Raw genomic sequence first — 12,621 nt, 5'->3', positions numbered from 1 at the left:
ATGGGGTAGTCTCTGGATAGTCCATCCTTTCATCTTAGCTCTAAATTTTGTCTCTGTACCTGTATCCTTAATGACTCAATTTCTTATGTGTTTATTTTGAAACAGGGTCTTGCTCTGCAGTCCTTCATCTTCTGGGGTCCCTGCCGCTGCCATCAGCCTGGTTACTGTCCCTTTTGGTGGAAACCAAAGCTCTGAGAGCATAAGCAATTGCATAGATAACAGAGCTCTGGGAGGAGGGCTCCCAGCTCCAAGGCCTCACCTCAGTGCCCGAGGTCTGTGAAATCTCATTTTCCCTTCAGGAAACTGACTAGTTGTGATGATGACAACCTCGTGCTAAGTATCTGAGCAGTAGAGGAATCCCATTTAGACCTCAGGGAGGTGACTAAGTGCTGGGACAACTGGTGTTATGATTACAGGTAAGACAGCCATGTGTCCTCGGGGGAACCCAAGGCGAAAGCCCCTGGAGCTGGTGCAGTGCTGAGCCCCAGGGAAGAAGCTGGCCAGGGAGAAGCTGTGTTGGTGCGGTCAGTAGGGTAGATCTGAAATGTCACTTCATGGAGATGGACACTGACCTTCACATTGCTGCCTGAGAGGCAAGGGCAGGAAGAGCCTGCTCCCCAGCCAGGAGCCTGTTCAGCTGCCTCCCAGCTCACTCATCTGAAGCCTCCTCGTTTCTCAAGGCTTCCCTTAGGTGACATGACAGTGTCCTCAGACCCTTCTCTGGGCCTCCCTTGGTCCTTTAACGCTCCCCCAACTTCCCGCTGGTCAAGCAGCCCAGACTCCTGCTTCTTCTTTCTGCTTCTTTGGGTTTGTTTTTCTCAAAGGCCCAGGGGCAGGAGTAGCCTGCCGGACCCTAAGGCAGAAAGAATCACTGTACCCCCAGAGCCCAGAGGGGCAGATGGCCCAGCTCAGGGCTGGACCACACCAGCCTGGATACGTGGGAACTGCTGTTGGTAACTCTGTCCCAGGGATGGCATCTTCCACAGCACAGGAGGAGCCAGGCATCCTGTTGCACATACCTAATGCCGGCACTTGAAAGACTGGTGCAGGAGGATTACAACTTTGAGGTCAGCCAGGCGTACAAAATGAGACTATTCAAAAACAACACAGAAGCTGTGAAGTCTCACTGGGACCCAGAGGTGCCTCAGCCACAATGCTGCCTGCCGCTCCCAAGAAAGCCCCGCCATGGGCACGCTGCTGAGAGAGCTCTGGAGCTGGGCCTAAGAGCGTGCAGCCCCAGTGAAAGGCCAGCCAGGCAGGTGTCTGCCTTGCCCCTGCTGTGTGAGGAGAGGAAGGGCTGGGTTTATTCACTCCCTTCTGTTTCTGGAAGCAAAAAGCAGCTCACAAACCCCAGAAGCCTGGCAACCTGTAAATGGGAAAGGAGTCATTCTAGGGGGATCTCAGCAAGAGGGGGAGGGAAAAAAAAAAAAGCCAGCTGTCTACTCTGAATTTAAAGACCTAGAATATCCCTAGTGGCTGATAGGGGGGATCGGGGATGAAATCAGACCAGGCCCTAAGTCCACCTGGGGAAGAGGATGAGCCCTTAGTGTCAAGGAATACCCTCCAGCTGCTGTCACCTGTTCCCCGCAGGAGGATGTGCTTCCTTCCTCCTGACCGGCTAGTTTCTTCCCTCCTAAGGGAGGAGACAGCTCTTCTTTGTCCTATTGACTCCACTTCAGCATTCTGGCCACCGTTAGACTTGAAGCATTTGCTGAGTGAGTGAGAGTCTTGTTCAGTGCCGGATGCCTGCATTTCACAGTACCTGGGCAGAGGGCAGAGGCCTGAGAACTCCTCCAGGGTGTGGAGACTGCAGGGCCGGATGGAGGCTGGGCAAACCCAGACTTTCTGAAGCATCAGAGGAGCTTCCGAACTTGTCCAGGGAGGAGGGCATGGTGCACCTCTGGGACAGACCCGTGGATCTGTTTCTTCACCTCCAATCTGTTGAGGCAGTGATTAGGGGCTGAGCTGTTGACTTCTGTGCTGGCCTCAAACCCTCCTGTCTCCACTCCCTACCCTCTCCGGGCTGGTCCTTTGAAACAGTGTTTTCCTGGCCATTTGTCCTTGCAGGTGTAATGAAAAGTGGCCCGCAGGCCCGGGACAGAGTCTGTCTTTCACACTTTGAGATACCTTTCCACGGTCTCAGTTTCCTCCTCCTTAATCCAAGAATACCCAGGTTGAGGCTGCGGTTCAGAGATGATGCAGGGGAGAGCCCAGAAAAGGATTTGGTGCACAGGGTCTCACAAAACAGGAGGAAGCCTTGAAGCCATCGATCGGCCTTTGGTGGACAACCGGGATGCAGACACAAAGTCCAATGCGACGGTTGGCCCAAGGTCATTCAGCCAGTACTGGGTTTGACCCCAAGTGGCCTGATTCTAAGAGCCTGGGCTTGGTCAACAGCCAGGTTGCAGCCAGCGGTGTTGGAAGAACAGGGAGGTGGCGCCCAGCGGCTTCGGTTTTGAAACGCTTGAGGGAAGCAGACTGCCACCTGGGGGACCAGGCTCTAACAAGGCGACCCGCCCGGCAGTCACTGAGCCGCGACCCTCCCCGGGAGGGGCGGGGCGGACAGTTACCTCATCGCCGCCTCCGGGAGGCCCTGCTCGCTCGCTCGCTCGCCCGCGCGGCCGACTGGGGCGGCGGCTCCCGGCGCCGGAGCGAGAAGGGGACGGAGCTGCGGGTGGGGGCGGGTCTGCACCGCGCCGGGTGCGCTCTCCCTGCGGAGCTGCGGGTGCGTCCTCCCGCTCCATCCTCAGGCCTGGCCTCTTGTGGCCGAGGTGCTGTAGGCGACGCGATGCGGGTATCCCGGGCCGGGCAAGCAAGGCGCAGTACGGGCTCATGAAACTCCCCGGTGCCGGGCGCGGGAGCGCGGGCCAGCCATGGGCGGCAGCCTGCGGGTGGCTGTTCTGGGTGCTCCGGGAGTGGGCAAGACCGCCATCATCCGCCAGTTCTTGTTTGGTGACTATCCTGAGCGCCACCGACCCACGGACGGTCCCCGCCTCTACCGGCCCGCGGTGCTGCTCGACGGCGCCGTCTACGACCTGAGTATCCGCGATGGTGACGTCGCTGAACCCGGCTCGAGCCCCAGAAGTCTTGAGGTAGCGGTTCGAGGGGGCCAGGGATGTGTACACGCTTGGTGCCCACGTGCGTGTCCACGTGTACTGACCCAGGGCGCCCGAGCCGCTTCTGGGATTGAAGTGTGTTGTGTCTAGGTATTTTGCATGCGAGCTTTCTGCCTGTGGCTGTTTCTCGTCCGTCTTCTTTGCCTGCCTAGGCTGGTGTCTGGGTCAGAGTGTGGCACAGCCTGAACTGAGCCGCGCCGCTCTGACAGACTGGACCAGACACAGGAGTACCTTTTCTAGAGGGGGCCACTGCACCCTCAGACTCCCAGTCTTTGGCGCTGGATGCATTTCAAGGCTGGCATTTGAGCAGCACCTGGGAGGTTAAGTGAAGTTTTGGTGAAAGAAGCTGTAAGAATATTGCAAGGGGGAAAGAGCAGCAGGAACCAAGGCCAGAGGCTTCACCTGTACAGCTGCACCGGGACAATCAGTTACCATCTGTCAGCCGGTGAACGGCAGATCCAGGGCTCTGAGGCAGTAGGAGCATAGTAGGTAGACTGGAGGCCCAGGAAGGAGGAGGGCTAAGGGCTGACAAGATCCAAGCAAGGCTGGGAAATCTGGCCTGTGGGAGGGCGCCTCCCGTCCGGAGTGTTGTTGGGAGGTGATGGGAAATGAGGATGAATTGGAGTAGGGGGGCCTGCTGTAAACCCCAGCCTCTACCCCTAGGAGTGGTCGGACCCTAAAGACTGGAGCTTGCAGGACACAGACGCCTTTGTGCTGGTCTACGACATCTGCAGCCCCGACAGTTTCGATTATGTTAAAGCCCTGAGGCAGCGTATAGCAGAAAACAGGTGAGGGCTTGACTGGAGGTGGAGGTCTTGCTAGGGGAGCGGGTAGTTATGGCCTGGGTGCTTCTGGATCATACTTTGTGCCCACTTGAGGGTCTCTTGCTGTATGAGACACTTAGCACACGGGGTGGGGAGTCTCTGCCATAGGAGGGGACTCGCCTTCATTTGTACACATGGGGTGGGTTCCTCTGGCCATGGAGTCTCCAGCACTGCGTCTCTCATCTCCATCGGGCCTCCAGGCCGGCGGGAGCGCCAGAGGCCCCCATCCTGGTGGTAGGCAACAAGCGGGACCGTCAGAGGCTGCGCTTTGGACCTCGCCGTGCACTGGCCACTCTAGTTCGCAGGGGCTGGCGCTGTGGCTACCTCGAGTGCTCAGCCAAATACAATTGGCACGTGCTGCGTCTCTTCCGAGAGCTTCTGCGTTGTGCTTTGGTGCGCACACGTCCTGCACACCCGGCCCTTCGCCTGCAAGGGGCGCTGCACCCAGCGCGCTGCAGCCTCATGTGATCAGATTGGAGAGGGAAATCTCGTGAAAGCAGGCTTCACCCAGACTCCTGGCCATCGGGCTTTTGACCTCGATTGGACCCAGCTAACTGCCAATCATTGGACAGATCAGTTTTACCTGAGACCTTATTGGATCATACGCACAGGTGGAAGGGACTGGACCATGAATGTGTACAGCTTCTAGCGCTCATATTGAACTACACAGACCCACCTGCCTCTACCTCTCCACTGCTGGACTGGCTGCTGGAGACACCTTTAAAGCCATGCCTAACCAGGTAATAAAAACAAATGCAAAAACCGTAAATGCACAATTTAAGGGTTCCTTGTTCTGGAATAGACAGGTCCAGAGCACTGAGGTCTGGCCTCTAGGCAATTAACTCTAGAATTCCAACATAGAATGAAGGCTCGGTCCCCCCAAAACAGGAGCTGGAGCAATACTTTACTGTCAGAAGTTCTGCTTACTGGACCACAGGTCCTCTGGACACCGGGCTGGCCCGGTCTCCTCTAAGGCATTCAATAATATTAGTAATTAAATAGCAATGCTCATCCCCCAAACCGGAATGTACAACAGGTGTCCCATTGTGCCATGTGGTCCCGTGGGGTCTGGTCCCATGAGGTCTGGTGCTCAAGAGATGGAAGGGGGGTTCCCTGATGCAAAGGGTAGGTTAAGGCCACAAAGAAAATGGAATGGGGTGTGGGTGCAGCTGAGCCGGTCCATCACATTGAAGAATCTGGCTCGGTCCTTGGGGTGACCGAATGCAGGGCATGCCAAGCCCCGAGCTCTGTGGGTCCCGATGGGCGGCGGGGTCCCCGAGGTGTGGGTATGCGTGACGGTTTACGGTCTGGTTGTGTGTCCATCCGCCCCCTTGCCCAGGTCAGTGAGGGTTCTGGGCCAGCCATAGAGCTCCTGGTTACATCCAGTGCCCCTCCTACAGCAAGGCAGGGGCTGCCCTCATCGGAAGAGCTGGACAGAGCTTGGCTGCGGGGCCCAGGCAGCCCATTGGCTGTGCGGCCTGATTCCCCAGGTTGGCCACATTTGCCACCCATGACACTGAGTGATGAAGACGAGGAGCTGGATGAACAGTAAGCGGAGTCCGGAGCTGGAGGGTCAGGGGCAGATCCTGTGGGGGTGTGGCTAGCAGCAGCCTCCAAGGCGCGGGCATTGGCTAAGAATTCCTCTTCCAGACGCCTAAACAGCTGCTGCTCCTGCTGTGGGTCAAGCTGCAGGGGCGTGCGGAAGATGCTGGCGGGTGTGGCAGCCAGCTCTGGGCCTGGGCTGGGGCCCCTGGAAGGCCGAGGTGCTGCAGGGCTGCGGGCACGTGGAGTCTGCGGGGTACTCCTTCCAGAACCCCCTGCCCCCCCGCCACCCCTGCCCCGGGCCACCCACGAGTGCTGGCCGTCTCGGTCCCTGCGCACCATCAATACCGCCTGTTCCTCGCGGCTCTGGCTGCGGGTGCGCCGTGCTGGGCTGGAAGCCGACAGCTGAGCGCCTCGGCCTCCTGGGGCCACGCGGGGCCGTCCCCGGTCCAGCCGGTCTCGAGACTGGCTGCGAGGAGCGGTCGGCCGTCTCGGGGAGGCCGGAAGACCGGAGGTCGGCCGGTGGCTGGGCCGCTCCCTCCGGGAGCCAGTGGTTGAATCGTCGCTGCGGGCACCCATGGGGCCGCTCTGAGCAGAGGAGGCTGAGGAGTCACTGTCCCCGGAGTAGCGGCGGGAGCGGGGGAGGGGGGGCAGCTGATCGCGGGGCCTGAGGTGGGGTGCGAGAGAGATGTGTATCACTGGCGCGGGTGGAGCGAGCTGGTGAGGCTCGGGCTCTGCCAGGGGACTTCCAGGCACAAGTGAGCGTCCAGGCCAAGGCCGCGACTTCCCGCCCTCGGCTTCAGAAGCCAGGGTTGGATCAGCCACCGCCCGGAGCCCGCCCCAGCTGTGTTGTTGGTTTGTCTGGGTTGCCATGGAGATGGAAAGCCGGTACCGCCCCCACGCACGGGAACTTTTCCCAGGGTGTGAGTCATCGCGCCCAGGCGGACGCTCCACCCCCACCAGCCCTAGTAGCTCCGGAGGTGATCCTCCAACATCTCACCTGAGCGGGGTCTCGGGCCCCTCCTTTGTGCTTCGCAGGCTGATGGGGGTTATTACTTCGGGCCGGGAGCTCCGGCGCTCACTCCCAGGGACTGGGCTACTGGGGCGGGGGCTAGGAGTGGGTGATCCCCTCTGCGGGGAGAAAGTCCCGGCCCTCTGCTGGGGCAGACGGTGGGCTGTGCGAATGGATACAGCAAGTGAGGGGCAACACCTTAGAAACCGGCTCCTCTCTGCTTGTGGCCCACACCCCCAGGCACTTACTAGAAGAAGAGCAGCGGCAAGGGTCATGCTTGTCTAGGTAGTGCTCCAGTGTGTCCCAGCCGCCACCTACTCGCACCATCACGTGACTTCTCAGCACCTGCAAGCCGAAGGGCAGGTCACTGGGGGCCTCCTAGGCCACTCCTGAGGTGCTGGCCTGGGCTTCTCCTCCCCCACTTACCCTCACGAAGATGAGCAGGCTGGAGTCTCCCACTCGGTACTTCCCCTCGGAGACCTTGATCATGGGAAACTGGTCGGGGCAGGTGCACCTGCCCAGGATCTCCCTTACCTGAAGGCAGACAAGAGGGGCTGAAGGTCAGGGGGCAATCCCCTCCTGGGCTTTACCAAGCAGCTGCGGGCCAGGAGGAAGTAACTATTCCTTCCTACACAGGACCTTTTGCCTCATCACAGTGGGGGCTCTGAGAGGAGAAGCCAAGGCCTAGCTCCTGGAAGAAACACTTGGAAAGGCCTTAAACCCACCAGAGCCTGGAGCCATCCACAGCATCTTCACACTGTGGTGAGGTCCACAGCCTGGACAGGAAGGTCTGGGATGAGTGCAGGGGGCCATACTCCCAGCTGAACATGGCAATCAGAGGGTACCACGTAGGAGACACACACACACACACACACACACACACACAGACACAGGCGCGCGCGCACACACACAGGCACACACACACAGGCACAGACACACACACACACGCACACACACCAACAGGCACACACACACACACAGGCACAGACACACACACAGGCACACACACACGCACGCACGCACGCACGCACGCGCACACACACACACACACACACACACACACACACACACAGGCGCACTACTGCATGCTTGTCAATGGTGGCAGGAGATGCCAGGTTGGCTATGTGGGAAGCCTACCCTCCTCCCTACCCACGGCAGTCCGGAGCCAGAGGGGATGAGCCGGGTTAGGGGGTGTGGGCAGTGGGAGGGGGGTGGGGTGGGTGATCCAGACCCAGGCTGGGGGTGGGTGGAGACCGGGCCACCATTCTGCCCACAACCATCATATGCCTGACTTGGGACGGCACATCCCAGTCCTAAGCTCCTGATAAGAAAGAAACTCTTGGCCCATTTGCGGGGGTGTCAGGGACACATCGGTCTTGGGAAAGGCGGAGGGAGCTGGAGGCCTGTACCTCCTAGGCTCCCAAGAGCACTTCCTGTTCCCAGGAGCAGTGGTAGCGGGGCCAGGTTCTCTCTATCAGGGCACCGGGGTTGGTGTCTTCCCAGACCCTCCCTGTGTACCAGGCTTCTTGCCAAGAGCTTCCTCTATGTAGCCTCGGGCATGGTGGCAGCCACTCAGCCCCAGGTCTGAGGCTGCCAATGCATCTGCCTAGCACCTGTGTGCCAAAAGGTCCCCAAGTCACAGTTCTCCAAATGAAGGAGCGCACTCAACTCTGTGGCTGCTCATTTAATACTAAAAGCTGATCTCCTGCCTCAGACCCACCTAAGCTGTGTGGCCTCACTCAGCAACTCTGCCTCTCTGGGCTTATTCATTTCTTTGTGGCCAGGTGTACACACTTGACAGTCAATACATGGGGCAGGCTGTGGAGAATGGACCCCAGGAGGCTTAGGGGTGGGGTAGGCATTAGCTCTGCCATCTGGCCCCCTGATGGGAGGGGGGGAAGCAGGGGCAGGGGTCACCCAATGTGGACATCAGAAGACTCACCAGCTCATCGAGGTTTCGAAGGTCGTTGGGCGTCATGCGGGGTGCGCGGGTGGGAACCCCTGGTACAGTGGCAATTTCAGTGACATCCTCTTCAGCAGCAGGGACGCTGGAGACCTGAGGGGTAGCTCGAAGCTCCCGCTCAATCTCCTGCTCGAACTGTACCAGCCTCGGGGCAAGCAGGCCGAGGCGCGCCCCACGCCGGGCGACCTCCAGCAGGCAGAGCACCACGCTCTTCTCGTTCTTGCGCAGCACCAGGTCTTCTGTCTCAAACATGAGCACTTCGGGCACGCCCAGCTCAGCCCGGCACCAGCCGATGAAAGAGGCCACGTTGTCTCGGGCCACGAAGGAGCCAGGCGCCACACTGTGTGCCTGGAAGGCCACACCTCGGGTTGGACGGGCAGCAGCCAGAGCCCGGGCAGCCTCGGTGACAGCGTTGGCATGTTGGCACAGGGTTGTGCCTGTGGCCAACCCCGTGAGGAAGCCATCGCCACTGCCGGGGAGACCTAGACTGTACAAAGCATTGAGCCAATCGGCCAGGTCTTCCTTCATGGCTTCCACATAGGCCTCGCTGGATCGGAAGGGTCGCACACTCTTGGCGGCAGAGCCTGCGATGCCCGCCACTGGGTCCGCCATGCCCAGGGCCAGTGGAGTCACTGTGGGGACATAGGTGAGGGTTGCTGTGAAGACACGCAAGGGTTCAGAATGGTCCACCTCTACCAGCCTGCCACTCGGGGGGGGGGGGACGCTAAGTTTAAGAGCAGACTGTGAACAAGCAAACATAACACCTCATTGTTCTCACAGTGCCATGACCTGCTTTAAGGGACTCCGTAACATTTATACCACCGTCGTGTTTATGTTTGCTGTCTGGCTGGCCGGGAGAGGGTGGCTGGGGACGGGTTGGCACCCACGAGGAAGAAATGCCATTTAAAAACATGAAGACATGTGGGCAGGGAGGGACGGGAGAGGAGCCTCGCCCAGAACCACAGAGGGACTGTTTCCATTGCTCAGCCAGTAACCTGCACGAAGTCCCGCCTTTCCCTCGCCTCTCCGCTAAGGGCCGCGCCAGGGGCTGAGCGGCGACCGCATCTCCATTCTACAGATGAGGAAACTGAGGCGCAGCAAGGGCAGGCATTCGCCGAAGGTCGCAGAGCAGTGGGTGGAGGGATCGGGTCGCCCAGCCAGGCCGGATTCCTGCTGCCAAAAGCCGCCCGAGCTGGTGCCCGAAAGGCCGGGACTCCGAACGGCCCCCGCGAGCCTCCGCAGTGCTCGAGGCCTGGTCCAGAGAGGGTGCGTGCCCAGTCAAGGTCACACAGCCCTGGGAAGCAGAGGCCCCGCTCCGCCCGGCCCACCTCCAGGCACTCTGGCTAGGGCTCCTGGGGGTCCCCGCGCTCACCTGGCTCACCCCGCCGCCCCGGGGAGCATCGCCCCGGCGGGGCCGGAGCCGGGCCGCGCCGCCGCACACAGGCGCCGCCCGAGATCGCTGCTTCCAGGCATCCGCTCCGCCCCGCCCCCCTGGAATTTGGATCCGGCCAGGAAGGGGCGGGGCTGCGCTCTTAAAGGGGCCGTGCCTTTCTCCGGCCTTAGGCCTGGAGGCGTCCCCCCCCCCCCCCCCCGACCTTTAACTCCGCGTCTGGGTCTTCCTAGGCGGGGTTCAGATCCTTTCAGCTGTCTTTCCCCCGTGACAGTGGCCTCCCCGGAAGCGATAGGGGCCGGGGACTGCAGAGTCACCTCCGTCCCGGGTGGACCTCTGCAAGCCAGATAACGGCCCAGGGATATTAGCTTAAATAAGGTACAAGGACGATGAGGCTCAGGGATCGGAAGGTGGCTGTGGGTTAGGTTAAAAGAGGGGGTGTGGCAGGGGCAACTACACGCCTTAGGAGGAGCATGGAAGATCTAGGGAATCCTGCCCCCTACTGTCGCCCAAGAGAGGAGTGAGATGCTGGAGAGAGACTGGAATCTGTGGGTGTGTGTGGAAAGACTTAATTTTAACTCAGATCAAGGAAGGAGGCGACGGAGGAAGCTGAGAGACATCTAGAGGGAAAGTTTTTCACACTGAGGAAGCCTATCTCAAAAAAAGAAGGAAAGGAAGAAGGAAAGAAAGAAAAATGGGTAGGTTTGCAAGGCTGGAGTGGTGAAACATTAGGGCCTTATGGACCATGCTTTTCAAAGGTTATGGAAGAGAGGTTTATTTGTTAATTATTAAATTATTATTGTTGGCGTTTGTTGTGGTTTTGAGGCAGGATCTCACTAAGTAGACCAGGCTGGCCTGGAACTCCCTATGTAGACCATGCTGGCCTCAAAAATCATAGAGATCTGCCTGTCTGTGCCTCCTGAGTGCTGGGATTAAAGGAATGTTCCACCATGCCATTACTTTTACAGAGTCCTGCTATGTAGCCTGAGCTGGCTTTGAACTCATCACGTGCTCTCTCTGCTGGGATCACAGGCCTCTCTAAGAAGGAATTTAGAGCAGGAGAGAGAGGCTGACTTAACAGCCATAAGTGCTCCTATAACTGCTGTTGTGAGCAGTGGCAGGGGCAGGGGCAGCGGCAGGGAGCAGCTGAGGGAGTCAAGTGTTTTAGGTCGGAATGGTGAGAGGATGCTGGATCTTGACTGCCTGTTGAAAACTGATGATGTATGTTAGTGAGGTGAGTGTGTGAGTATAGATGAGGGAGAAATCCCAGGTTTGGGGGTGAGCATTGTGGACACGGGGGTTGCTAAATAACACCCAGCAGGGAGTGAGGTCCTGAAGAATTGGCTATGGAGACTGAATTCTAAGTGAAGGAATTGAGAAATGACCTGTCCTGGAACAAGCAATAATGAACCGTCATACCCAGCAATCATCTTCAGAATAATCTGATGCACTGATACTTTTGATTACATGTTTAATGAGTGTGTGCATGTCTGTGTCAAGGTATGTAGGCAAGGCAAACTTTTGGGAGTTTGTTCTGCCTTTCACCATGTGGGTATTGTGGCATGGTGGCAGGTTCCCTTATCCCATGAGCCTTTTTGCCAGCCTCATATGATAGTTTGGTAGATCTACGGAAGCTGAGGACTGGGGAGGTTAAGGTACCATTGCCACCAGCAGCTCTGTAGGAATTTGACCCCTACTTATAGCCACCTCACTGTACTTAAGGGCTCTGGACATAGAAGACTGAATCTAAGCTCTGCTGGGTCACCAGTGCTGTCTGACAAACTTTTCCCGGGAGAGACGTCACACACAAGTCTGTTCACTCCTGATAGGGAACCCACAAAAGGCCAAAGTACTGATACCGCAAAAGCCCATTTTTTTTTGTTTTGTTTTGTTTTTTTGAAACAAGGTTTCTCTGTGTAGCCCTGGCTGTCCTGGAACTCACTTTGTAGACCAGGCTGGCCTCGAACTCAGAAATCCACCTGCCTCTGCCTCCCAAGTGCTGGGATTAAAGGCGTGCCCCACCACGCCCGGCTAAAAGCCCAATTTTTATTGGGGTGACTTACAAGAACAGACATGACTCATACAGCAGCATCACCAAAGGCCCACCCAAGCATGGGTGACAGCTCTCACAGATGGGAACCTGATCATAGACTGCAGGAAGCTCATCAGGTTCTCAAATGTCCTTTTTAGGTGCCTCAGTTGGTCTAAACCCCTCTTCAGGCAGCTGCTCTGGTCTCAAGAGTCTCCTTTCACTTGGGAAGCAGAGGCAGGAGGATTTCTGAGTTCGAGGCCAGCCTGGGCTACAGAGTGAGTTCCAAGACAGCCAGGGCTACACAGAGAGACCCTGTCTTGAAAAAACCAAGTCTCCTTTAAAACTTGGCTTGTCTGAGAGTTTTCTTTGCAGCTTGGCTCTCTGCTTATCCTTGCAAGTTGGGACCTAGTGAATTTGGTCTATTCCAGGGACTTCCTGAAGCCATTTTGAGTTGTCTACTTTCCTTTTTAAAGAGCTTCCATAAAGGATGTGATAGAATGTTTCAATCTTGAAACTCTTACACAAAAACTAGGTACCATGCTTAATCTCCCTAAGCCTCAGTGACTTCATCTGTAAAATAGAACTGTAGTTATCACATCATAATTGTCAAAATAGTACTGTTAGTTCAACTCAGTGTGTCCTGGTGATGGAGACATGTCTACTACTTCTTCTGAAGAGTAACAAAGACAAATCTAGTCACTTGATCTGGGGCCTGTTTGAGTCTTATCCCATACTATAGCCT

The 12,621-nt window shown here is 57.6% G+C and overlaps 2 protein-coding genes across 5 annotated transcripts; one reads left to right on the top strand and one right to left on the bottom strand.

The window, feature by feature from the left end:
• Positions 1-2,652: 2,652 nt before the first annotated feature.
• Rasl10a (RAS like family 10 member A) lies at positions 2,653-4,828 on the top strand. Its single transcript, XM_021210535.2, has 3 exons — positions 2,653-3,092; positions 3,780-3,904; positions 4,141-4,828. Exons 1-3 carry the CDS (start codon positions 2,874-2,876, stop codon positions 4,406-4,408), a joined length of 612 nt encoding a protein of 203 aa, XP_021066194.1. The 5' UTR covers positions 2,653-2,873; the 3' UTR covers positions 4,409-4,828.
• On the bottom strand, positions 4,705-9,942 carry Gas2l1 (growth arrest specific 2 like 1). Of its 4 annotated transcripts, XM_021210530.1 has the most exons (7): positions 9,830-9,942; positions 9,453-9,709; positions 8,437-9,089; positions 6,921-7,028; positions 6,743-6,839; positions 6,483-6,657; positions 4,705-6,149 (listed from the first exon to the last, which is right to left on the bottom strand). In XM_021210530.1, exons 3-7 carry the CDS (start codon positions 9,067-9,069, stop codon positions 5,123-5,125), a joined length of 2,040 nt encoding a protein of 679 aa, XP_021066189.1. In that variant the 5' UTR covers positions 9,070-9,089; positions 9,453-9,709; positions 9,830-9,942; the 3' UTR covers positions 4,705-5,122. The 4 variants fall into 4 exon arrangements, with proteins under 4 accessions (XP_021066189.1, XP_021066190.1, XP_029401095.1 ...); XM_021210531.1 differs by lacking the exon at positions 9,453-9,709 and having other exon boundaries at positions 9,830-9,936; XM_029545235.1 differs by lacking the exons at positions 9,453-9,709; positions 9,830-9,942 and having other exon boundaries at positions 5,106-6,149; positions 8,437-9,440.
• Positions 9,943-12,621: the final 2,679 nt, after the last annotated feature.

Source organism: Mus pahari, chromosome 13 (assembly GCF_900095145.1).
Source record: "Mus pahari chromosome 13, PAHARI_EIJ_v1.1, whole genome shotgun sequence".
In the NCBI taxonomy this organism is placed as follows: domain Eukaryota; kingdom Metazoa; phylum Chordata; class Mammalia; order Rodentia; family Muridae; genus Mus; species Mus pahari.
Note: the sequence above shows the minus strand (reverse complement) of the source record. Positions and strands in the feature narration are given on the sequence as shown.